The 27,363-nt window shown below is 41.2% G+C and overlaps 1 protein-coding gene across 2 annotated transcripts; it reads left to right on the plus strand.

The window, feature by feature from the left end:
- Positions 1–1,196: 1,196 nt before the first annotated feature.
- Positions 1,197–6,588, plus strand: otx1 (orthodenticle homeobox 1). 2 transcript variants are annotated; one of them, XM_028820656.2, is made up of 4 exons: positions 1,197–1,914; positions 3,871–4,050; positions 4,534–4,685; positions 5,269–6,588. In XM_028820656.2, the coding sequence occupies exons 2-4, from the start codon at positions 3,954–3,956 to the stop codon at positions 6,001–6,003; spliced, it is 984 nt and encodes a 327-aa protein (XP_028676489.1). In that variant the 5' UTR covers positions 1,197–1,914; positions 3,871–3,953; the 3' UTR covers positions 6,004–6,588. The 2 variants fall into 2 exon arrangements, with proteins under 2 accessions (XP_028676489.1, XP_028676490.1); XM_028820657.2 differs by lacking the exon at positions 1,197–1,914 and adding an exon at positions 1,921–2,191.
- Positions 6,589–27,363: the final 20,775 nt, after the last annotated feature.

Consider the following 27,363-nt stretch of genomic DNA (forward strand, 5'->3'; position numbering starts at 1 on the left):
TGATATTTTTTGTGCCTGTCACAATTTTTACTCGGGGAGAGAATGATGGAAGTTTGCAAAACTAAAGGAAATACCGATCGATATAAAAGGTGACCCCCACCTTGACGGATTCAAACCCAAAGCTCCGCATACTCAAATTAATAAGATACTACTTAGAGGATCTCCCCTTACAACTCAGCAAGTACTCTTTTTTTCCTTTCTTTCTTTCAAAGTTCTTTCTTTTTTTTCCTTTTTGCTGGAGAAAATCTTTTGTGAATTGGCCGCGGCATCTTTGTTCTTGGGGGGAAAAATGTGCTCGTGTCGATGACTTTTGGGTCCTATAGAAAGATCGTGTAAACCAGGCCTTTGATGAGTTGTCCCATATAGTCAAAAAATGTAATTTCGTTCGTCTGGCGGTCACTTTCTTTGAACATTAGCTCGCTTTCAGCTCCCGCTTCAATTAGAATGAGTTGATTTTGTGAGATCAACAAAAGGAGCGACCAAAGCCTTATTAAGGTCCTCAGAAGATCTCACCGATCCTTTGAGAAACAGTTAACGAAACAGTGTACCCTCCGTGATATTCTGTTACCGTATTTTATTGGCATTTCTTTAGGAAACTGACGCTCGAGAGGTACTTTCTTTGATTCTCAGCTACCGGTCTTTCTTGTTAGATTTCATTTATTTTCTGGTATCGGCTGTTTTCTTTCTTTTTTCCTTCTTCCTTTCATTTTCTCCCTATCTCTGTTAAAAGACGGCCCCTATTAAACTTTACGCTGACTATTCTGAAATGTAATTGTAAGTGGGGATTAGCGCATCATCAATATTCATGAGAAGGTGCTAAAATAAGAAAAGGGAATACAAATTATTTTAAAACATCCACCGCAATAAAAAAAATATATTATTGGGTTGTTAAATGTGTTATTAGAGTGGCATTCCCATACATAAATGGGACTGCAGATTTACTTCATACGAATTATAAAAAATAACGATAAAGTCATTTGTGAATAAACCCAATTTTTAAGCACCCACCTGCGGGGCTGATTTTATTGGAAGGAGGCCGATCTGGCGTGTCTGAGGACAGTCAAAACGCGAAACCAATCAACGAATTATTGTTTCAAAATTCGTTGCATTTAGCGCTTTATTTTTATTATTATTTTACAATACGCAATTAAAATAATCTGAAACGTCAAGACTCAAAATGCAAATAAATCCTACCGAACGCCAACTGTCACTGCTGAGGAAGGTCACTATGTCTGTCTTGTGTATCTGGCCGGCACTGAAAGCCACTTCATATTTTCTGTTTCTAATATTCGTAAAGTAAAAGAAAACATCCAAACCGGACACCAAAAAGCTGTACTTGAAGTCATAAATAAAATATGCACCAAATCACAACGCTTTTTGGCTGTGGAAGTTGCGCTTCTGTTTCTTTCAAATTCAAATACAGATTACATTTATTAAAAAAAAAAGTGTAGAAACAATAAAAAAGAATATTTGTCTTGGTCTGAGTCGTTTGTACACTTTCTTGTTCTGATCATGGACCGGCAACTTGTATTAATTGATCGTTTAACGTATAAAATGAGTAAATATTTCTTGTACAAAAATGAGGTACCCAACTTAATTTAGTTATGTAACCGCAGACTGTTAACAGTACCAAATATTTCAAAAATGTTATCCACCAGCTCGTAGTTTGCGGGTTGAGCTTCTGGTGTTCTTGTTGTCTCTCGGAAAACGGGCGGAGCTCACAGGGAATGCAAGCTCTCACTTGCTGAAATCGACGTCCATCAAGATCTATACCGCCACCGATTGGCTCGGGTGGGCGGTTCCGCAGGTGTCTGACTCTCATAGAAGGGCAGGGCAAGGAGAAGGTGATCAATCTTCATCAGTCTACATTAGCAATCACCTTAACCACAAGGCGAGACAGGCACTCCATGCAAGGTAACGCGTTTGATTTATTTTCTTTTAAACGCGCGTAACTTTCACTAATTGCCCAAGTAAATCGCGTATCCGCGCTGCCCAAACACGTGCGGGGGTTTGCCGCTCTCCTGCATTAAACTTAAGCCGCTAGCACTTAATGTAAAACACAAATTCAGTTATGCCCATCCCCTTGATATTTTAACCGTGTTGCTTCTTAGATTCGTACAATCGGATCATTTTAGAGAAAGAAGTGGGCTTTACTGCACGCCGTCTACTGTACGATTTCAGGGCACGAAAGGTGAGTGTCTTGCGGGCGGGCGTATTGATGTGGCGAATGGCAGGCATCCTGTCGTCCTTCTGTGGTAGTCGTGCGAAGTTGGACGCGACTTCTCCGTGTGTCTGGTTTGTCCTGTCTTGGCTGGGACTTGTGCTGGCAGCGCGTTCTCTAAAAGTTGGTTTTACTTAAGGCTTTTTTTGTTTTGTTTGTTTTTTCGTTGAGGTCAAATGTAAAAGTTGAAATGTTTTTTTTTCTTTCTTTCAAAATGCATTCATCTCCGCCGGAAATAAGTCACAATAATATAAAGTTACCGTCGAAGCAGCTCTCAGATCGCGTGGTTTGGCGTTTGATTTTTTTAAATTAATAGTATGCACACTGTTTTCGGTCGTCGTGCTTAAACAAAATATGCGCTTGTAAAGCGCAATACATCTAAAAAGGAACTGGCCTTGAACATTCTCGTCTCTTCTCGTAGTAACGAGCATTCAGACCCTTTAAAAATATTCGTTTTTATGTTGAATCTACTTAGGAGATAATTGGAGAGGCGTGTTTTGGTTTTTGTTAATTTATTTTGCTGATAAGACCCCCCTTTTTAAATGGTCTCCCTGGAGGTCTAATCTAAATTGTAATTGAGTTCATTTGCACGGAGCTCTCGCCTTTTCAACCCAGTTTATCTCCGTCCCGTGGAGCTGCAAATTTACTCGAGGAAACATCTAAATACACAGAATGGGCCCGGGTAGCCGCTGGTCTGTGTGCACAGCACGGGAGCAGATCTTTATCGAGCAGGGGGGTGGCTGGAGGGATGGACGGATCTGTGCAACGCTTAACAAAATAAGGCAGTTCAAGAATACGGCCTGGCCCAATGTTTTAGCTGCGAGATCTGCAGTTCTACTCGAAAAATGCGACGGCGATTACTTGGGAAATGTCGCTGGGCCTTAAACTTTAACAAAACTCACGTTGTGTTTATAGTTTTAGGCCCAAGTCTGGATTTGCCTTTTATTTTCTTCCCTGGAAAATCCAAACGGTTTACACTTTTTTTTTTTTTTAATTGAGCACAATTTGGAAATTTGGTTGATCCTTTTGACTTTCCCCAAAATATTCTGCGTTTGAAGTGGACGCGTTGTAGGTGCGAGGGTTCCCCCGTTTACACCTTTTTATTAACGTGAAGATTTCAGATTCAGTTATTAAAAACACACTGGTAATTTAATAAATTAAGTCTAATAATTATAAATGTCACCTTCATTCACCGCTGCGTTCAGGTCCCGCTTTTAAAGAATTCCCTGTCGTGTTTCGCATCTAAAAGGCTGTCGAAAGGAGTGAATTAAACGGGAAATGGCGCATCGATTACTTTAATAAATATACAATCACTCTTTCAATTAACCCTCGCTGTTCTTAATTGATTTACGCCTGCCAGTGTATGGCTGAATTACGATAAGCAATTCAGAAATTAATTTCCATGAAATTAAATTCATAACGCCGAGTTCTTTATTGGAATGATAGATTATATAATGCAATTAACTTGCACTCAAGCTTTTAATGTGCAGGATAATTTCGGCAAAAGTTCTCCCCCAAAAAAAGTTTAGTTAGGGGCGATCTGGGGGAAAAAAATTGGTAAAGTTTTGGTTTAGCGATTCCAATGTGAAAGTAATGCTGGACACTTTAGGAGAAAAATAATTTTTTTTTATGTTTCAAATTTCTTTCAGAAATCTTGAAGGACTTTTTTCCCCCAAAGAAAATTTAACGGATTAAACTGTCGCGATTTGTGGACCCACCTAAATCTTTTAGCATGATGTCATACCTCAAACAGCCCCCTTATGGAATGAACGGACTGGGGCTGAGCGGAGCGGCAATGGACCTGCTGCACCCATCGGTGGGCTACCCAGGTAAGGACACGTGTGGTCCAGAATTGGGCACCATTAGAAGATTTAAAATAAGGCAAAAAAAGACATTGCTGGTTGTTGGCGAGCGCCGTTTTCTGCCGTCTTTCATTACCTGGCAGGGAGTCGGTTTTCTCACTTTTGCTCCATTTTGTTTTGTTAGAACCTTAGCCTCCTTTTCTTAACGAGGTTAAGCGGCCCTTCTGCCCAGTCTGAGTGGGATGTTAGTGACGCAGTTTTTCCAATTTTGAATTATTAAATTATGGGCTGTTGTTGGGCCCTTGTTGCTCATAAAGGCGCAGTCACCAAACAAATGAGTATTGCTAAAACAAACAAAAAAAAATCGACTACGTTGGGTATTTGAATGTTTCCTTCAAACTTTTAAAATTCCCATCTTTGCCCGAAGCCTCTGCACATTTCACTTGTCACGTTCGATCTTGCCAGTGGAGTATTGACGCTAATTTTGTGGTTTTCTTTTTCTACCTCCAGCGACCCCCAGAAAACAGCGGCGGGAGAGGACGACCTTCACGCGCTCGCAGCTCGACATTCTCGAGGCGCTTTTCGCCAAGACCCGCTACCCCGACATCTTCATGCGAGAGGAGGTGGCTTTAAAGATCAACCTGCCGGAGTCCCGCGTCCAGGTGGGTAACTGGTCAATTGTCACCTTCTGTCTCTCGGAAGGCTAATTAAGACTTCCTTAATGTGCTTTTCGTATTCTCGCAATTGGACACCACGCGTCTGTTTAGTGCGCGGTGCAAACCTCCTGGGCTTCGCCTCGCCCCAATGCAGACCTTTAATTGAATATGCTTTACTTTAATTTGTTTATATTAAGTGGCGCCCTCTTGTGCTAAATCGCACTTTTTAAAAGGAAATGCGCATTTAATAAATTGATGTTACCATCATGAATTAATTGGACAAATGGAGGTTGGTTTGTTCAATGTCGTGTTCCGTTTCCCAAAATTTGCGTAGGGCGTGAGGGCCATTGCTGAGCGTGCGAACCACTTTGACGAAGTGTGTGTTTTAAATGATTGTATCAAGTTAGATGTTAATATTGCAAACATTAATGTAGAGGAACTGCTTCCTGCAGTGTGTTTTAATAACAAGTTAAACTGTTAAAAGTAGCCACCTGCATTTCAGATTGCTACTGTTTTGATATCCCTATTTTTTTTTTTTTGGCCTGCTGTCTTATTTTTATTTATGTATTTTGACTTTTACATGGTTTAGGTGTGGTTTAAAAATCGTCGAGCAAAATGTAGGCAGCAGCAACAGAGTGGAAACAATACCAAGGCCAGGCCAGCCAAGAAGAAATCGTCCCCAACCAGAGAGAGCACCGGGTCAGACAGTAGCGGTCAGTTTACTCCACCGGCGGTGTCAAGCTCTGGCTCTTCTTCATCCAGCTCCATTTCTTCAAGTAATACTGGAATCAGTAGTGCATCTACCTCCATCAGTACCCCAGTGTCCTCCATCTGGAGCCCAGCTTCTATCTCCCCTGGCTCTGCCCCGATTGCAGCCTCTGTCACTGAGCCTCCCCACACTAGTGCGTCTTGCATGCAGCGTTCAGTCTCCAGTGCCTCGGCTGCATCTTACCCAATGTCCTACAGCCAAGCCACAGGCTACAGCCAAGGCTACCCTGCTCCTTCCAGTTCTTACTTTGGTGGGATGGACTGCAGCTCCTATCTTACTCCCATGCACTCGCACCACCATCCTCACCAGCTGAGTCCAATGGCACCGTCGTCTATGTCTGGACATCCTCACCACCACCTGAGCCAGTCGTCTGGTCACCATCATCACCACCATCACCATCATCACCAGGGTTATACAGGAGCTGGATTAGCTTTCAACTCCTCTGATTGCCTGGATTACAAAGACCAAACTGCCTCTTCCTGGAAACTCAACTTCAACGCTACGGACTGTTTGGACTACAAAGATCAGGCGTCATGGAGGTTTCAAGTCTTGTGAGAACTTTCACAATCCACCCCCTTCCTTTTAACTTTATTTTGTATGTTTTACATTTTTATGAATTTTATTAATCTAAAAGATATACAAAGTATCACTTAAAAATCGCACCAAACTTTTTTTTTTTTTTGAGTCTTACTTATGGCCAACCATACCAGCAAATAACTTTTTTTTTTTTTCACCCCCCTCACCCCCCCACTCCCTTTTCTGGGTATGTGAGATGGAGATTTTGTGTGGACAATGATGCCTGGGACAAAAAAACAAGAAAAAAAAGACTTGTCCAAACTTTTTTTTTTTTTAGAAGTTTTAACCAAACTGAAAATGAAAATTTTATTTCAAAGACCTAATTCTGAGCCAACTTTCTTTTTGTGGACCGCTCACCACAAGCAAAGATTTTAAGGTCGATTTGCTATGTTAAAAGATTTTCCAAATCGAAACAAACTTTGTATATTTTTTTAATTTCCATTATTTTAGTGTGTGGGGGAGGGAATAGCTACATCGAAAAGCTCAAATGTGTAAATATGTATTTGGTCAGTTGCAGTGACCACTTTTTTTTTTTTTTTTTTAGTTGATGTTACGGGCTTACAATTTTTGAATTAGTGCCCCCCTGTCCCCCAACTCCCCCCTTTCCTTCAAGGATTCCTCCTGTTTGGCCAAAATTGGCTGTAATCTCCAGAGATTGCTTTATCAAAATGTTTTTGAACTCTTGTTCTCCCCAAAAATATATAATCCGTGGGATACTGGACCAGTCAAGTTGCTGTTCTACTCCAAGTGTAATTAAAAGTAATTTTTGGCCTGGATCTACTTAGTAAACGTTAGAAACATTGTCTAGTGATGTATGTTGCAGCCATTCTTAAATAGCAGCACTTGCATATCATTGTTGAAAAAGACAGTCTTGACTGGTTTGTCATGCAAAAATAAATTTGTAAATTGAAGAATCGGTTTCAGTATACCAGTGAAATGTGGAATGTAATTATGGCAAGCGCCCTTAACATTCATGTCCATTTAATAAAAGTTCCGTTTAACAGCAACAACAAATTAAAGAACCAAAAAAAGAAAAAGCCCAGCCTGGCGTGTGTGTGTGTATAAAAATGTTTTTGTTTTTTTTTTTGTTTTTAATAAGAACAACTAAAGCGATCCTCGTGTCTTGTATATAGCGGGAGGGTTACGTGCTAGAAAGTGTTTTTAGACAAAATCCTTCAACACCTCCAAGTCCGGCACTGCTTAAATCTACACGTTCAATCTGATTGTGCGAAGTCCGGAGGTTTATTTCTTTTAAAAGGGTCACCCTTTAAAGTAAAGCGGGCTTACTGTAAATGTGTTTTTAAGTGGGCAACGCGACGATCGAGTCAACTATTTGAAAGTTTGCCTTTTATTTTAAACAATGAAGATCGCCAAGTGCTCGCTGTTTGCTGTAATCGCCGTCACACGTTAATTAGGGCTGCTTTTTTTTGTTGTAATACATGAAGTGTTCGTTTTGCCTCCCAAGTTCGAGCGCCCCTCTCCACGCCGGACAGGTGGTCGCGGCTCGGGCGTTTAGTTTCCTTTATTTAGTCGTGCAGTTTATATTCTGAAGGCCGGGTGCGTGGGCACTGGGGTACCCCACCGTCCAGTGCGTTTGGCGCGGCTCGAGCAGGCCTGTGCCCCCGCCGCGCATTCCACGGCTGCTGCTATTAATGTTGTTTGTTATACTTAGCACACAATTTACAGGATAAAAACCGCATGAATTCAATTAACGCCAATCTGTGCCCCCCTGTATGCTAATTAGTGCTGTATAGCAGCTGAATAAATACCTCAAAACGAAGACCCCCGCCCACGCCGATATACGTGGCTGTTTGTTTACTTCGCAGAAGCGTCCAACCCGAAGCCGTCTGCCGTGGCGTCGCTTTGATCCCGCATTCAGACTCCGAGATTTCCAGGCTGCCTGCGCTAAATTGCGAATCGGCGAGTTCAGGCGTCCCAAGTGGGCTTGGTGCGTCCAAGTAAAGGCATCAAAATCCAGCGGGGAACTTTTACATGTATTTATAAGAACAAAATATCAGGGAGGACATTTATAGGCCATTATTTAACGTCTCAAGTCACCTGCGTAAAGCTGCTTCTGCTGACCAAGTGTCAAACTTGATTACAAAAAAAAAAACAAAACATCGACGAGATGTGGAGCTAAGAAATGTCGCGTCAAGACCATAAAACGCAAAGCAGCACAAACGTCGCATTCTCTACGTGACCGTTTCCAGTCTTTTATGAATATATTACGAAATTCGTCTACTACTGTAAAAAAAAATATCAAGTTTAATCCCACATATTTGTTTGTTTACGTATATTTGGAAAGTATTTTCCAATTGAAATATCAAAATATGTGAAGAGCAGGAACAAGAAAACCCGAAGATTTCCGATGTTCAAGAAACTTTTAATAGCCCGTTGAGCCGATCGGATCCGCGCGACTTCGTCTTGGAGGAATTCGGTGTTCACTTTTATCAGTTTTCGAGTTAAAAATAAGTCTTGACGTTGGCTGTTGTTCTGTAACTCAAACCATCGAAATACTTTCGTTGAGCAAGCTCAAGAGTCCAGCCGACTTTTTTCCACGTGTTAAGCGTGTCTTATTGATTTTAGATAATTTCACCTCCTTAAATAATTATTGAGAACTACAAAAATGCCAGTAAATCGACAACAATTTAATAAAATAATACATTTACGAAATAGATCAAGGTTATAACTTAAAACACAGAAGGATAAAAATAACAGCAAATCACCTAACATTACACATTAAATCCTTAGCTGAACTCCATTTAGTAATCGGCATATTTATTGTCGACAGGTGAGGCCTACACATGACCGAGGAAGACGTCGCTTCGCATTTATTCGTTTGCTCTTCCTCGGTAAATAAGCAGGGCGCTGAGAAAAGGCGACTGAGTTCACCTTTAAGTGACTTCCTATCTGCACACCTGGGAACTTCTGCCACAATACGCGGATTTCTTTTTTCGTCCGTTTTCTGTCAAATTATTTTGATGATGGGCCAAAAATTATGTGCACTTTTTCAGATGTTCATGATAATACAGAAAACTGGAGCCCGCATTTATTTTCTAGCCGTGACTGTTATTTCGGGAAGAAGAACCGACGCCTCACAGGTTCATAAAATAATGAAACTCCTGCTGTGCGAGTTCTGCGTGCTGCACCCCCGTTTACCTGCAGTGCCGACCACGATCATCGGTCTGCTTGGAAATCTTAACGAGAGGCAATCAGATTAACGACAACGGGGGCTCGGGGGGGGGGGGGGGGGGGGCCGCATGGATTTAGTCTTTCTCGATTATTCACCGAGCTTTACTGTCAGTAACTTTAGGCGGGCGACTTCCCAGTTTTTCAAGACTTAACATGGCCGACTTTTTGTGTAACTTTTAGTCGAGCATTTGTACACACGCACGGAGCCGGCGAAACGGGGCCGCCCGCTTGGGGTTCACTTAATAGAGCGGACCTCCACGCGAAAAGCGGCGGCGGCGACTGTGGAGAAAATCTTACAAGGAATTGGAAAGCAGCCCTGCTGGGCCGTTAGTATCACAACAAACACACAGACATAAATATATATACACACGCGCGCATATATATATATATATATTTATATAATTTATATTAGACACACACATATTTAAGTACAACTGGGAACATAAACGCTTTTTAAAAACATTTTCACATTAACGATTTCGTTTTAAAATACCCAATACGCAAATTTGAAAAGACATTGTATGTTATATGCACACAATTTTTAGAACAAACCAGTTTTAATAGGCAGTCTCTATTTGATACTTTTGTTTGTAAAAAGTGTATTTAAAATGTGTGCGTGTGTGTATAATATATACAGTAAGATGTTTCGGTGGTAAATCTTTATTATTAATGCAGTTTGATTACAGTGTTTAGTATAATTTAAGAATGCAATCGTATATTGTAATATGACATGTATTTTCTTTAAATCTGATTCTGAGGTTTTTTGGAAGGATGCCTGCTTTCAGCTAAGAGTGGCATGGCGAGGTGTCCCCTCCAGTCGCACTTGTCCATTAGGGGGCTACAGGACAGGGACCCGCCGCGCCCACCCCCCTGTGGCATATGGTAGCATTACTTACAGGTGACACCACGTTTTTTTGGTTTGTGATGTCCAATTTGGGCGTAAATACCTGCATAAACCTCGGATCAGCCGGTCATTAATTAACACGTGCGTAATTTGCAATGGTGGTGATTCCATTTGGGACATTACAAGTTTTAGGCAGGAAAAGCAAAGCAGATGGTTGTAAATGGTACCATTATCCAGAGCTGAGTACGGAAGGCTCCAATGGCCAATGTACTTGTAATCTTGTCGTTTCTCGAAAGAGAGAAATTAAAGAGAAGAAGTGAAAAGCTTAATTCCAACTCCACTATGCCGCAGACACCAGGAACAGCCGTTGTTGGACGGCTGCCTTATTTTATGTTACTAATTACCACAAGTTTATCTCTAGACGGACGGTGTGTGTAAAGACTCCCCGCCACTCCCTCTTTGTCATCTTGGGCAACCCAAATAAGCCACCAGTGCTTTGGAGTGGAGAATCGTCAGATGCAGGGCAGGAGAAAAAGCAGACCACCCCACCGCAGGGACAGTTAATAATAATAATACATTTTATTTATATAGCGCCTTTCCCATGCTCAAGTTCTCTCTCTCTCACACACACACACACACGCACAGAGAGAACCAATCCAGAATCACCAATCTGCCACATGCCCCCATTTTGGACATCACTCGCGTTTCCGACATTTCTGTATTCTACACATGCTGCATTTCCTATGAATGTTCAAACCACCAGCTGCAATTATTCCTACATTTAATAAACGTCTATCTGCCAGAACTCGAATCATTTCTGTATTCCTTATGAATCATTCACAGTTATTTCTTTTTCCATAACATCCCAAAGCTCTGCGCGCTATCGGTAAATCAATCCGAATGACATCGTCGTGCTATTTGGTGCCTTACAAGCGCAGCTCAGCCCATCAGGTTGTTCATTTGAGTCATTAGGTGAACTGAGCTGTGGTGTCAACTTCGATTCTTAAAAAGTAAGTAAATAAAAGAGGTTAACGGCCTTGGCAACTCCACGAAGTGTTAGAAGACGGCGATGGCTGGCTTTGTCTAGATGGCTTGGGGGAGTGAGCGCAATGGCAGGCTGTCAAAGCACTTGAGTGACCGGAGAGCAGGTTTAGACGAGCCGCCAGAAGTGGCGATCAAGAGCGGGCCTTGCTGTTCAAAATGGCTGGAAGTGCCGAGGTTAGCGCAGGAGGCTGCACGCACTTCTGAAGTTCACTTTCTTAAAGTAAAGCTGGGCTCGGCTATTTGAAGAGTCCTGGACGTCTGCCTTTATATCGACTCCTGTTGGATATTCGTCTGTGACTCCGAAAGTGGAATTCGGAATTGGAGTTTTATTTTAATTTTTTTTCAAGACTTTCAGAATGACGGACATTAAAATATTTACACCTACTATTGTTACGTAGTAAACAGAACAAAGCGGGCTTTAATCGTTATGAATAAAAGGAAGAACAAATAAGCCGTCATTTGAACTAAGATGTATTCAGAAAGTGTACTGATGGTTTCATTTTATTATTATTTATTATTTAATACATTGGTAAGACTCCAAATCATTAGGATGGCAGCGTTTGCCAGGGTGACAGCAAATCACTGCAGTAAGCCCATGGGGGGAAAAAAAAATCCTAAAAAGAGGATGAAGCAGCACCCACCACCCGGGTGGCACACCAAGGACTTCGGCCGCCCTTATTCAGAGGATTTGGCTTGCAGAAAAGAACACTTGAAGACATTTCTATAAAGAGCCGTGCTGTGGACCCAGTGATTAGCTCCAGTGTCCTCCTCTGTGTGAATCCCAGCCCGGGTACAATCTTACATATGAAGGTGCCTGAGCGGGTCTTCAGAGCCATGCCATAGGGCAACCAAAAGACACTTCCAGCAAGAATGAATGCTATAGAAAGAACCTTCATTTATTTAGATCTGTAACCGGCTCCATGCAGTAAATAACCATGAATTTGTGAAATACTAATGGTTCCTGATTTTAAAAGGACTATTGTACAATAGAAGCAGTGCCTGTGCTAGGTAATTTTTTGCCCTATGCCAAGGTTATTAGTGCGCCAACCAACTGTTCGGTAGCTGATCTGTGCAACTGATTTGCACCCTAGGTGAATGCCTAATGGTGGCCCTGATCCTGCGTACAACAACAAAGGCTACATCCAGGTTTTCCTAAACTGTTGGTGTCCTGCTACCTACCATACATTAAGGATTTCATTTTTCCCCCACATATTACAAAGCGTTCCAAAGCACAAAGAACCCATCCCAGATTGAAATGGTGTTTGGTCAAGCAATGGCTCCTTGAAGAACCATACAACCCAGTGCATTATTTTCAAGAGTGTACAGGTGCTGGTGAGTAGGCCTGTCTGTGGTGGAGTAGAGTTTGCTCGTAAACCCCCCCCCCTTACAACCCCCCCCCCCCCATAGTCTTGTGTGGATTTTTCTCTTACATTCCAGAGATGCGTGTCATGTTAATCGCTTGCTCTAAATGGCCGTGTCTGAAGGCCTTGTGCATGAATGGGCCCTGTGATGAGCTGCCACCCAGTTTAGGGTTGGTTCCTGTCTTGAAGCGATCTGCACTGACATGGTGTAACCATAAACTGGGTGACTGGGGAGGGAATGAATAACTGGATGGAAAATACCCCAGTCTCTTAAATAAAGGTATAACTGAGGCAGCTTGAGATCAGTGCTGGGCATTTATGGCCCCTTCTCGATTCATGTTGCCCGGGATGGCATTAAGGTGCTGGCTCTGACCCTGCATGGCATTACAGGGAAGTCAAAAGGGTAAACCAAGAACTGGCAACCTTCTCAACGATTAAGTGGAGCCTAACCTCTTACATTTAGGACCCCTTGGATTTTAGTAGTCATTTCAGAAGTCTCTCCAAGGCTGCCTCACCCATCAAATGAATACGTAGCATTTGAAGAAATGAGTGTTGGCAGATGTTCAGTAGGTGCAAAGGTGGTTAGTGCTGCCACCTGACAGATGTGGAAGTGAGTTGCAGAGGGAAGCTTTTCTGTGTCCATACTTGAGTGTACCTTCAAATGGCCAGGTGTCCATCCTGCACTGATTTCCTCCTTGTGCTCAGTGCTACTTGAATTGTCTCCTTATCTCCACAACTCTGCAGTGAAAAAAGCAGATTCAGAAAACAGACAGAGTTTTCACACAGAAGATATTTTTTGTGCTGAATACTAAAATGTTTTACAAGCAAGCTGGGAATTTTTGACAGAATTTGATATGAGAAAACTGTACGTCAAATTAAGCGCTTGGGTTACTTTTAGAGTGTTTTTCAAATAAGTTGTTTGGTGTGAGTAAATCGGAGCTGCAGTTCACATCATGAGAGGTGGCCCGATCCCTTTGTGTTTCATGGCCGGCTCACTCTGATGCAGTGAATGCAGGATGGCTGGACGTCTCTATATGAATGCCCTGCCAGCAAACATTAATAATACATCACATAATGTTATTAATTAACCAATCAGAACAACTAAATGAAGAGAAAAGAAATGAAAGAGTTTTGGGCTTTGGATTTAGACTACATCCCTAGAAAACAATTTGTCAACTTGTTCATGTCCATGTGGCGCTGAATGCTGTGCCAGACCACAGTACCCTCTGAAGGAATCGACCCACCCTCATTTCACAGGACACCTTTATAGGTCTGTAGGGTCTTTATTGTCTTCACTATAGAGTTCGGTGAGCTTCTCACTTGCATGTGCTAGTCGTGCCACACCTCACACTCTCGAGCACCAAGATTATGACAATCTTAGCTCAAAGCTTCTGTCTTCCTAACCTGAATGATCTCAGAGCGCAGGTTACAAGAGCAACCTAACGGTAGCAATCTGAGCTGCCTGCAGATTTAATTTTAATATGACACCAGTGCCCCCTCAATCGTATGCTTTAGCAGTGTGACCCAAAGAAAAACAAGAGTGCAATATTACACGAAAAGACTAATAATTAAAATAAAGTATAATATTCAGTAACAAACAGGAGCCCAGAAAAGACCTGGTGATAATGCATAGTGGAAATTGTGAAGTCAACTGAAACGAGCAAAGCTAGACTCCATTTGAGGGTCTTGGGCAGGAAAGCAAGAAATAACTCTGATGTTGACTCATTCCTTTAATCAGTCTGCCCTTTGCTATGTCGATGTCAATAAATGAGCCCTCTTTGTGACTCCAGGGCATCTCCAGTTTTTCTTCAGAGAAGACTTTACTTCCATAAGAGAAGCAGCGGTTGACTGAGAGTCGTCCCTCCCCTTGCTTTTCACACTGTTGTAGGACTAAACGTCCTGTGGATTTAGGAATGTAAGGTTTGTTCAGAGTCCCATATTACAGATTTTGAGTCTTTTTTGGTTTGTTTTTGCAGAGTCACTTCTCTCATGATTCAGACTGAGTCATGATCCCCTTCCCTTTGTCACTCCATTAACCTATGGTGCCGATATTAGATGTGTTTGTAACAAGGCCATGTCATGACAAGTCGATGGAGACTACCTGGCCATCCCTTGATGCCGTTTCATCCTAGTTTGCTCTCCTACTTAAGCAGGCACCATGCTACTGTATGAGTCATTTCTCTTCCATGACTCAGCCAAGTGTTGTTCCAAGTTAATCTCAGGTTTCTCGTTTTCCACTGGTTTGAGTCCTTTCTCTCTTATTAAATGGCTAATCCTTTTTATCTTAACCATTTGTTAATATGTTTACCAGTTTCATGCTCAGAATGTTTTGCATTTTAATCAACTTTATCTTTGCCTACTCCTTTTTCTTGATATGCTGACTCTTGCTCATTTTCATCACCTCCCTATTGCCAAACCTATACTCCATCTTTAGGCCAAGTCTTCAATACTTTTTATCCTGATTTGCTTGATGGAATCCTTTGCATCTACATATGTTTTTTTTTTTGTTTGTTTTTTGTTCTTTATTCCGTCTTATACGATTTCTTGTATTAGGAATTTGTTAGTTTTCGCATACCCCTTGGGGTCAGAGCGTAGGGTCAGACATTGTACAGCACCCCTGGAGCAATTACAGGTTAAGGGTCTTGCTCAAGGGCCCAGCAGAGTAGGATCTCTTTTGGCAGTGACGGGGAATCGAACCGGCAACCTTCTGGATACCAGCGCAAATCCTTAGCCTCAGAGTCACCACTCCGCCCAATAAATGAATGGTAACCCATTCAATGGATGATTCAAAGCCCAAAACATTGAAGACCCACCATCAGACAAGTTCATTTGATAAAGTGCCACATGAGAGGCTGTGCATCAAACTAAAAGAAGTGGGAGTTCAGGGTGATGTTTGTAGATGGGTGCAGAATTGGCTCAGACACAGGAAGCAGAGGGTGATGGTGCGAGGAACCTCATCAGAACTGGCCGATGTTAAGAGTGGTGACCAGCAGGGGTCAGTGCTAGGGCCGCTGCTATTTTTAGATAGATAGATAGATAGATAGATAGATACTTTATTAATCCCAATGGGAAATTCACATTTTCCAGCAGCAGCATTCTGATACAATAAATAATATTAAATTAAAGAATGATAATAATGCAGGTGAAAAAAAGACAATAACTTTGTATAATGTTGAATGTTAACGTTTACCCCCCCGGGTGGAATTGAAGAGTCGCATAGTTTGGGGGAGGAACGATCTCCTCAATCTGTCAGTGGAGCAGGACAGTGACAGCAGTCTGTCGCTGAAGCTGCTCTTCTGTCTGGAGATGATACTATTAAGTGGATGCAGTGGATTCTCCATAATTGATAGGAGCCTGCTGAGCGCCCTTCGCTCTGCCACAGAAGTTAAACTGTCCAGCTCCATGCCAACAATAGAGCCTGCCTTCCTCACCAGTTTGTCCAGGCGTGAGGCGTCTTTCCTCTTAATGCTGCCTCCCCAGAACACCACCGCGTAGAAGAGGGCACTCGCCACAACTGTCTGATAGAACATCTGCAGCATCTTATTTTAATATATATAAATGATTTAGAAAGGAATATAAGTAACAAGCTGGTTAAGTTTGCAGATGATACCAAGATAGGTGGATTAGCAGATAATTTGGAATCCATTATATCATTACAGAAGGAATTGGGTAGCAGACAGGCTCAGGCAGATTTGTGGCAGATGAAATTTAATGTCAGTAAATGTAAAGTATTACACATAGGAAGTAAAAATGTTAGGTTTGAATACACAATGGGTGGTGCAAAAATCGAGAGCACACCTTATGAGAAGGATTGAGGAGTCATAGTGGACAGAAGCTATCGACTTCCAGACTGTGTTCAGAAGCCATTAAGAAGGCTAACAGAATGTCAGGTTATATAGCACCATGTGGTGTAGAGTACAAGTCACAAGAGGTTCTGCACAAGCTTTATAACACACTGGTGAGGCCACATCTGGAGTCCTGCAGGTGCAGTTTTGGTCTCCAGACTACAAAAAGGACATAGCAGCGCTAGAAAAGGTCCAGAGAACAGCGACTAGGCTGATTCCAGGGCTACAGGGGATGAGTTATGAGGAAAGATTAAAACAGCTGAGCCTTTACAGTTTAAGCTAAAGAAGATTAAGAGGTGACATGATTGAAGTGTTTAAAATTATGAAGGGAATTAGTGCAGTGGATCAAGACTGTTATTTTAAAATGAGTTCATCAAGAATACGTGGATACAGTTGGAAACTTGTTAAGAGTAAATTTCACACAAACTTTAGGAAGTTTTTCTTTACACAAAGAACGATGGACACTTGGAATAAACTACCAAGTAGTGTGGTAGACAGTAAGACATTAGGGACTTTCAAAACTCGACTTGATGTTTTTTTGGAAGAAATAAGTGGATGGGACTGGCGAGCTTTGTTGGGCTGAATGGCCTGTTCTCATGTAAAGTGTTCTAATGTTCTAATGTTTTCATCATGCAGTGACACGTGACCAATACAAGACGAAAACGTGCCATCAGATTTTCAAGCTTGCAGACGTTTGCTTTTGTAATACAGCAAGAGCTTAAGAGAATACATAATTAGGGGCTCCTCAAGGCCACTGAATAACAAAAGAAAAAGAACTGGCAGGAAAATGACCATCTCTCAGATGATTTTCTTCAAGCCAAACAAATCTCAATATTCAGCAGTGAATGCTTTATGACACAGCTTTATTGAAAGAAACAGTATGACTCAGTTAGTCTTTGTTTTGTAGCACTTTTACCACAGAAAGCTTCATCATAAATATGAAATAACATCACAGAAATCACAAGGCTCGTGAGGGTGAGGGAGCCAGACTACCTTCAAAAGCAGACAAGTTCATGAACATGCATTTTGATTTAGAAAATGCTCAAAAAAAAGTAAAAAGGATGTTTTTTATAAATATAGGGGATAACGTTGGCATCATAAATATGCCTAAGCACAAACGTAGGGACATTATATACAAACTCTAGAATGTGTTAGCTGGGCCTCCCCTGGCACAGAGTACAGACCCAGTAACCACCACACCAATCACTGGACACCTGGCAAAAAAAAAATCAATGAAGTTCACCCACTGGATTATGGGTAAGGGAATTAAACCTGTTTAACATCGAAAATACAAGGAGAAGGAAACAAGGGCTTCTTAAAGGCAATCGTGGAGCACTCATCCAGTTGAGTACTGAATCACATCTTCAGATGCCATGAATATTGTGTATTCAAAACAGAAGACATGATGCACTTCTTCACACAGACTGCTATTGGACTTTGTAACAGGAGAATAAATTGCGTAGTTTAAAATGGGTAGCTAAATGCACAAAAAGAAAATGACGTTTAGATGGCACACTGGAACAATTTGCTTTTTTACTTAACAATCGAAATTTTGGATGCAACAGACTCCATTGAAATAGAAAGGAGCACACAATGCCTACTGAACAGCCTCTCCAATTACCAGTGTTAGAAGACAGAGACCACCAGCGATTCATTGTTGGGGTGACTGCTGTAACAGACATTATAGCTCAAGGAAAATTCACTAAAATATTGGGGTTGACACAGAGGGAGTGATTTTTGAGTGCTACCTTAACGGGTTACTTTCTTTGGATGGTGAGGGTGAATAGGAATCACCAAACAAGCCTGAGAAAAAAATTGTTAGGAGGTCTGTTGGAGATAAAGACTATAAGCTCCATGCACACTCAAAATAATTTGTGTAAAATGGACCAGAATGGGCAAAAAGGCACTTCCCAGCCTGCCCTCCACTTTTCCGATTCACCATTTAGCTGAAAGACATTTCATTCTGTGAGTCTGGAGGTGTGAATAACTCAATCCTGGCATGGATTGGTGCCCTGGACAAGGTGATTCTTGTTTGTGCTCGGTGGTGCAGCATGTAGGCGAAATAATTAACGTTGCTTGAAAGTCACTCAACTGAACCATAAATTCTAAGGGTCTCAAGTGCCCACTCACTCTGTATTGCTATCTGTTGGTTCAGATGCTGAAAGGATTTAGATGACTGTACTTCTATCATCGGGCAGAACTGGAGCCAAACATTTGGTTGAATCACCCTGGTCATAAAGCCAAGTGAATTATCCAGTTTATCTAAAGAAAACATCTTGTGCCATTAAATACTAATGCTTAGCTTCACTTTTTCTTGGTGTGAAGAAGAGTACGACTTTGTTAAAGTCACAATTTATGGTTCAAGACAGGAACAAGTAAGTAAAGCCACCAGTTCAGCTAAAAGGGAGTGCTTTGTAGTGCTGCCCCCAATAAATGAAAAGTTCATCAATAAGTTAAACATTTATCAAACTTATTAATGAGAAACACTAAGATGATAAAACTCTGGGTCACCCAGACTTGAAGACAATGGTCCAGTTTTTTGAACACCTTTCACTCATGTGAAGAGCTTGCAAGACTCTGAGTGATGATATGTGGTTGCTGTGCACACCAGTTAGTGTCTCGTGGTGAGACGCTCTCAAACAGTTTAACATGTAAAGTTCTCAACATGTTGTCAGATAAGAAATGGTCGCTTTACTATATGCCATGCTCTTAAAGACATCTGAATATTTTTAAATATACAGAACAGCACACCACAGAAAATAACGAACAATGAAGTCATATTTAAAAAATATATTGATAAAGTGAGTGAAAAGGAAAGATCAAACAAATATCCTTTAAAAAATCTGAACCAAACCCTCCAACCCCGTGTAAAAAGGCAAGCAAGGTGACAAGGCCCTCAACCAGAAAAGTGCAAGTTCTGTTTACTTTAAAGCAGGGGTCCTCAATCACAGTCCTGGAGGGCCGCAGTGGCTGCAGGTTTTTGTTCTAACCCGGCTGCTTAATTAGAAAGCAATTCTTGCCAATAATTTAATTTCATGGCTTGTTAGTTCTTTAAATCAGCTGTCAGGTCATTCTCATATCCTAGATTTTCTTCCCCTTTCTAAGGATATCATCCAAATGAGTTGAAGGCTAAAATGGAGGAGTAATTCTCAGTCCTTCACTTTTTTTCTCTTCACTTTCCTTCCAACTGCGGTGGGTTGGCACCCTGCCCGGGATTGGTTCCTGCCTTGTGCCCTGTGTTGGCTGGGATTGGCTCCAGCAGACCCCCGTGACCCTGTGTTCAGATTCAGCGGGTTGGATAATGGATGGCTGGACTTTCCTTCCAAGTATTTAATGATAAATACACACAGGTGTAAATGGTAACAAGCTAAATGGAGAAATGCTGGTCTCTTTTGTCATTTGTATGTTATTGCTAATTAGGAGCAATTAAAAACGGAGAATACAGCTGTTTTTTGACTAAAATAAGCAATAAGGTTCAAAATCGTAATGAGCGAGACAACTAAAGTGAAGCAGAAGTGTCACTTGAGCAATAAGGGCTTCTTATTAAGCCATTGAGATGGAGCAAAAACCTGTCGCCACTGCGGCCCTCCAGGACTGTGACTGAGGACCCCTGCTCTAGAAGATGCTGCTCTAGTGATTCTTTTTGGAATGTCCTGGTTTTTCCTTACTTGTGCCCAGTGCCTGCTGGGATAGGCTCCAGCTTCCCTGTGTCCCTGCTCAGGGTAAGTGGACTTTGAAGATGGATGGATGCCCAGGGAGATGCAGCAGCATCTGGATACTTTTTTTAGTAAATCACCGGTGTGTGCAGGGCCTGGACAGTCCAAGTTTTCCTGAAATGTTTTGGTTTCTGAATATGGTTGGTGTTTTTGATGGCACATATATTGGGATTAAAATTCCAGATGAACCAAAACACTGTTTGTAGAAAAGAATATCCATTCCTAAATGTGCAGATCATCAGAGGCAGTAAGCTCATTGTAAGGAACGTTGTGGTGAAGTTGCCAGGTGTTAGGCAAGATGCTGCAGTGTGGGAGAACTGCACATCTAGAAGAAGAAGAAGAAGAAGAAGGTGAGTTTGAGAGATGACGGAGATCTTGTTCCTGCACCTGTTGATGCCTCTGAAACACCCAGCATCTTGGGGAGAAGAGAGAAACTATGGACGGCGCACAAACATGAGACGTCATTAAGGTTTTGTATTGGTTTGTTAAATAGTCACTTCATCAGTGACCCGGCGCTCTTCAGTACTTTCCTGATTTTCTTTCTTTCTTTCTTTCTTTCTTTCTTTCTTTCTTTCTTTCTTTCTTTCTTCCATATGCTGTTCGCTTTCTCACTGCCGGCTGCATGCAGTTTCTGCTCCGTTTTGCCCACTGCCCCTTTGTCATCGCTTCAGTGACTTGATTACTCATTAGTGGTGTATACCCGAACTTTTGCACCACTGTCACTAGCATAGAAATGGCCTGTTCCCAGTGCATCTGTCTTCACAATATCTACGTTCCTTCCTATGCAGAAATTTATGTATACACTTAAATCAATGTGTTGCAGTTGTCACCAGTTTTATTTTTTTTTTGATGGTATACGGATTTGGAAGTTTCAGCATTAATTTTCTCGTACATTTCGTGTGCATTTCTTTTGTTATAATATGTGACATGTCGATAATGTGAAAGCTCTCGTTGTTTTATTATTTAGTTTGCATTGACTCCCATCACGTCCGTGCTTTAAAGTGCTACTTTTGTCAGCTTTCGGCGACCACGCCCCTTAATGGAAGCCATGGGGGGTGGGGTTGACTCATTAATGTCAGGTTTTGTCTTATCGTCGATCTTCGTGAAAACCTTCGAGAAACGAACTTCAGAGCTGGGAGACAAACCGGTGAGACGAGCGCGAGCGGATCTCTCAATACTCTTTACGGCGACGCCGGGTCAGCATTTACTCTTACAGGAAAACGAGTTAAAATGACAGCTGAGTTAAGATTCTCAGTTACTGTAATTTCCTTGATAATTCGAGATCGCGATTAGCAAATTCAAAAGCAGAGTGTTAAAGAAAATTCCAATTCCCGTCGGCTTTGTATGCACGTGCACGTCCGCCAGCATGAAAGCGCGTTCCCGGCACACTTTTAAAGACACCCGGCTGAATGGTGCAGCAGTTCGGTCACATCGCTAAAAAGCAAAACTGAATATCACTTTTGAACTCTTGTTTTAGACAGTATGATTTTCTATTGAAGTTTATTTTGTATGTTTTAACAAATATTATGATTTACAAATATAAGTAAATTCGGAACATGACTGAACGATCTAGAACGACATTTTACCAGTTGATACGCATTTCAGTGTCACTGGGAAAAGTTTGAACAGTTGTAGATCATACACAAAACAAAATCAAGAAGTTACTCATTAACTTCCTTGCTTAATTGTTTGCTTGGTTGACTGATTTCCTCCTTTGTTCACAGTAAGGGCCATTCAAAGCAAATCATTTTAATAAAATAAAGACGCCAGAAAGGGGCGATTTTAGAGCTACAATTCAAATCTAACCTGAAATACCAGTTCCATGTATCTCTCAAGTTACTCATACATCTGCCTGGATCTTTATTATTTATTTCTAATAATAAACAAATTAAAAAAAAAACAAATATGTGGGGAAAAGCATCTGGAATTTCGTAAAGGTAATTCGTGGAATTACACATTTGTCAAACACCCCTGGACCGATAAAGTTATATATTTACAGTAAAGAATAACAAGTTAATAAACTGCCCCATGATGAAAAAGAGGCCTCTGTTATTCAGAATAACACGACAGTTTTGTGCTGTTTAAATGCACCTGCAATATTTAAATTACAAGCTCCCGAAAAATATGCAATGCATAACATTGTATGTCCCACTGTATCAGGAACAGACTTAAATTAGCAAACTGTACTACAAAAAAAATAATTTAAAGGCTGTGGTCACTATATTTAAGTTTAATCGATAAGTGTGAAACGAAGTAAATAACTATTCTCAGCCCGCTTCATTCAATTCAGGGGAGCACAGCCTGTCCCTTTAGCACTGGATACACGGCAAGAAACGTTCCGGGTCAAAATGCCAACCCATCGAAGGGTACAACCCCGGTCCGGACTTTCCCTCAGGCCAGTTAACCAAAAAGGTCGTTTTGTGTGAGTGGCAGAACTCCAATCACCACGAGAACAACGTCCAAGAATCCAAAGCTGGATTCGAATCTGTGCATCTTGGATCTGTGAAGCAGTAGCGCTGACCACTGCGCCACTGGACCACTGCAGAACACAAAATAATAATATTAACTCATACCCATCAGCCAGCAGTTTCATTTTGTCTTTAAACCCTTTTCGGAACAAGGCACATTGCTATAATCACCAATCACTAGTAAGAAGCAAAACAGCTTATGGTTTCAGTATATTTAGTATCAATATGTTTGTGACATTTTAGTAGATTACAACGATATTTGATAATATACATTGACTTTGACAATGCCGTAGCGGCCGTTGTAACACAAAATAAGTACTGGAATGGACAAAATCTGGTCTTCTTCACTGCACTACGGGTGCTACTGACACGAGACGACAGAAATTCATGACATTATGCACGGAAAGGTTCCTCCCACGATGCTGTATGTCGATTAGATGTGCAGCACAGCTGGTACCCCCGTCCGATTCAGTCAGATCCTCAGTTACGCGGCTCACCGTCCGTTTACTTGAAGGCCACTTCTTGGGCCCCGCAGCTCTCGTGGAGCACAGACCTGAGCTGAATTGCGTTTGAAGGCTTTCAGGATGTTCTGTAAATTAAACACACACATAGAAGGACATTGTGCTTCTGAAAAACCTGACGAAATAAACAAGTGGATCACTCGATATTTTTTCAATATTATGGTATCGAAAGTAATTTATGAAAATACAGTAACTAATATATAACCTCCTTTTAAAAAAACCAAAGCTTTGGACCTTAACATGCAAATAAACTTTATAATGTGTGACTACGCCATTCTGAAGTGTATACATATAAGTGGTTTGTTGTTGCTGTGTGTGTTTTGTTTTTTCAAAAACTTAAAATAATTTAGAAATGGTTTTAATAATTAAAAAAATGAGCGGGGATTCCTATACACATTTTCTCAGTAACAAAACCCGCGACCATTGCCAAGGTTGTTTTCGTGAGGCTTTTGTTGAACTCGAAATCTGGTCAAGAACAGATAGAAACTCATGTTTAGCTCTGGGGGTCCACTGTGAATGTGTTGTGGGGTTTCATCTTTACTACTGTCTGCTTTAAATTGGACTGCTAAAATCAAAGCTACTTTATCTCCATTTCTGTGTTCAAATGTCCATCCAGAAAATACAAAACCGCCTTTGGTAAAATTTCATTGGAATGCATCACGGATTTACGTATATTACAAAGGGTTTATTGAGTGGGCGAGTGTTTATTTATTTATTTTTTTTAGACTTCCTTTATCATTAACTCGATTTCGAATTAGCTGTTATTTAAGCCGTTACACACCCTGGTAGGACTGTCAGTAAAGTGGCGGTGTCCACTTCACTTGACGTTAATTGTCATTAAGATACCATCAGGGAAGCCAACTCCACAAAAAAAACTCTACTTAATTAGAACTCAACAAAATATACAGTAGTTAAGTGTTGAAAAGGATGGACAAAAATACGAATATTATTAAATCTCCTTTGTTTTTGTTTTTTTAAATAAGAATAACAGAAGAAAAAAATGACCTTCAAAACTGGGCCATGAGATCGTTGAGCGGCGGGTCCCCAAGATTGCTCGTGAGAACCTGTGGTCCTGAACTTTCTACAGCTGACCTCACACACAGTGACCGGAGTCCTTTTCGATTCAGAAAAAAGCAACAAACAATCCTCCCAGCACGTTTACAAGTCATAACATAACCAATTTAATCGCATTTGCGTGATCGCGTCATAACTATTTTTAAACTACACATTAGCTTGTAAAAATTCACCGACGGCAAAGTCAAATTAATAATTGTAACGTTAAATCTCCTAATCACTCATATTGTACTTATTATTTGGTAAAAGTGCTTTTTAAATAAAGAATAAAAATATTTTTTTAATTAGTGCAAATGCATCGATGAGATATATCGTTCCAAATCAGGGGTGCATCTCCCGAAAACGATCAACCGTAGCAAATTACGAACGAGATAACGAACGACGTGGGTAAAGAACGAGTGACTTTTACGACGAGTGTTTCCCGAAGCCCTTCGTTATTGGACATTTAACGAACGAGTTTTAAGTCCTTGTTTATTGATTCCTCCCCAGCGTCCACGTCAGAAAAGCAGACTCTAGACATGTGCAAATGTAAAAAGAAATAGGCGTAATATGCATAAAATAATTAACACGCGATTAATAAATCAAAATTATCGAAAATCTATAGAAGGGCTCAAAAACGTGACGCGGTTTCCATGCTAAAAAGTACGCCAGTGAGCATACTCCATAACAATTGAATTAAAATAACGTATAGCAGGTGACAAAAAAATTAGGAAGTGTTGGCTCGTAGAAGCCCCCGAGGACTTGTGCATCTTTCACCTGCCTAGGGTGCGCTTGTGCTTTGGCGCTCGGCGTGATTGCTCTTCCCAGACACGGTTCGGAGGTTCAACACTGGAGGTGGAAGGTAATCGCGAAAGGGATACCCACCGTCTCCCAGTAACCAGCCACCAGCAAACGCACCAGCCCTTGAAATCGGACACACTCCAGTGTTGGACCAGATATAATCAGCATGTGTACTGCCAGGCCGCTTGGCTACAAGGCATGTAAAAAGTCCCTCGTGGTTAGTTGCATATCAACTGACATTTTTTTTAAACTTTGATATACTTAATTATTTAACACCGAGATCCCTTATGGACACAGGTATGGCTGGGATTTAAGAGGCAGGGATTGTGAACAGAGATGAGCGTTCTGTCCAATGCACCTGCAATGCCAGGCACTCCTGTAATGGCGCGACAACTAATTTTAGTGTCAACAAGACATCATCATTATTATTATTATCGTTAATAAAAACAACAATAACAATAACATAATCGGATAATAATAATAATTAAGGTATTTATCTATTTGGCCCCTACAATTTCGTCCAAGGCAACTTCCGTTTGATACACAATAGGTTACACTTCTTTTGTTTTTCCAATTTGAGGACAGGCAGGTGAAGTGACTTGCTCAGGGTCATACAGTGTCAGTAGCAGGATTTGAGCCCGCATTGTCAGTTATTTATTTATTTATTTATTTTGCGTTCTTGGCGCAATAGGAATCTGGTCGCTAACTTGCACAGATTTGGACACAACAGCCTTCCCAGGCCGATGGTCAGAAGGACCAAATGTTGTCACCGGTGTATTACTCTTTCCAATTCGTCCGGCACTGAACCGGTGTGGGCAGGGGGGTAAGGGGGATTATCTTACCCTGGGTCACCTGTATTTTTCTATTAATTACTGTTTACTAAGATTGTTCAAGGAGTTCACCTGTAAAACAATATTTACACCAGCGAGTTGTCTTCTTGGACAGTGCTGTCTCAAACGGTGTCTGCTGTCGAGCTATACAATCTGGATAGCTGCCATTGTCTTTTCTGGTACTTAGGGGCCATTCACCTTCCGACTTCAAAGTATGTGAGTGATCACATTTAGCGAGTTTGATTAGTTAACTCATTATGTACTCAAATTGTCTACGGATTTTAAAGCTGTAAAGAACACCTTCCTTATAATCTACAATATATTTTTTTTGCTTATATTGCAACATTATTATTATTAATAATAATATTACGTTATCTCACGTAGAGCGCCAGTGTTTTTTGTACTTCACTTAGGGCGACCTCTGTGTCTCTGTGATAGAATCTCAGGCAGCAAAAGTCCAAATAAAGAACGACGTTCAAAATAACTGGTGGGTTGGATCGTTCGTTTTATTCGTTAACGAAACCTACTATTACTTTAGTTAGGAAGGCTTTCAGGAAACACTCGTTATGAACGAACAATCTTAAGTATGTGATAACGAAATGCTTAGCGTTACGAAGCTTTCGAAAACCGCATCCTGGTACGGTTATATTGCCTTATCACTTCATAGCCCTCGTTAGAAACAGTATAATATTATTATAAGATCATGTAAAAATCGATTTGCCTCGCTTAAACCGCAGAACCAAAATGCACCTGCCGCTTATGTTTTTAGGCGATCGTTTTTAAGTTGGCCGTTCACGCTACAATTTGATCACGAGACCCGCGTTGGGCAACGGCACGACAGAAAGGCGCGTGAAAAAACAGCAGGCGGTCGTTGTCGTTAATCTGCTGATTTGGCAGAAAAATTTTAATGTATTTTTTCGCGCAACATATTATCGTTATTTAGTTTTCCACGTTGATTAGTTAGTAGGTGTAAACTTTTATTTCAGTAAAGTCGAAACAATGACATTGGACGGACGCTTCATTCCAAAACGCGGGATGGTATTAGTGCGGGAATTAAGACTTTAAATATATATATATTCTTTTGTTCGTTTATTCGGCTCATTACAGCGCTTGAAATACTGATCTTTGTCATTGATGTTTTCGTCGATTTAAATTTAGGAAGTTGAAGTAGAACGTGCACTAACGCCTCCAGGCTTAGACAATCTGCGAGGTGGGCAACCATCCGACAAAAACTGGCTGTACGAAAGACTAGCCTTCATCACTAACTCTTTGATAATACCTAATATTGATTTTCCTGTGTGAACGTCTTCTTTTGTTGGCGTATAAGTAGTTTCATTTTTTTTAATTATTCGATTCGCTTCCAACAGGGTCGTTGGATTGTCGAGGAGCTCAACAGCCATTGTCACGTGTATTACCAGCTCTAGGTGGTCTCAAGAAGAAGACCAGTCGATACATGCTCAGGTAGGAGACTCAAAATCAGCGTCCCAGATACCGTAAGGCGAGCTCAGGCACCATCTCCGCGATATGCGGTGCAGCTCATTCTGTTCTTAGAAAGCTGAGGGGTGGACACCAGACTGGCAAGGCCAAATAGAGCATTGTTTCTTTGAAAGGTCTCTCTCTGTTTCAGTAAATACACGCGTACTTTATATAGCCGAGGCCATTAT

This window comes from Erpetoichthys calabaricus, chromosome 15 (assembly GCF_900747795.2).
Source record: "Erpetoichthys calabaricus chromosome 15, fErpCal1.3, whole genome shotgun sequence".
NCBI classification, from domain to species: domain Eukaryota; kingdom Metazoa; phylum Chordata; class Cladistia; order Polypteriformes; family Polypteridae; genus Erpetoichthys; species Erpetoichthys calabaricus.

Bases quoted from the DNA above. Each gene is read 5' to 3' on its own strand.
- otx1 (XM_028820656.2), top strand. From the start codon at position 3,954: ATGATGTCATACCTCAAACAGCCCCCTTATGGAATGAACGGACTGGGG. The intron at 4,051-4,533 runs GTAAGGACACGT...TTCTACCTCCAG, and splicing joins CCCATCGGTGGGCTACCCAG to CGACCCCCAGAAAACAGCGG. The intron at 4,686-5,268 runs GTGGGTAACTGG...TACATGGTTTAG, and splicing joins TGCCGGAGTCCCGCGTCCAG to GTGTGGTTTAAAAATCGTCG.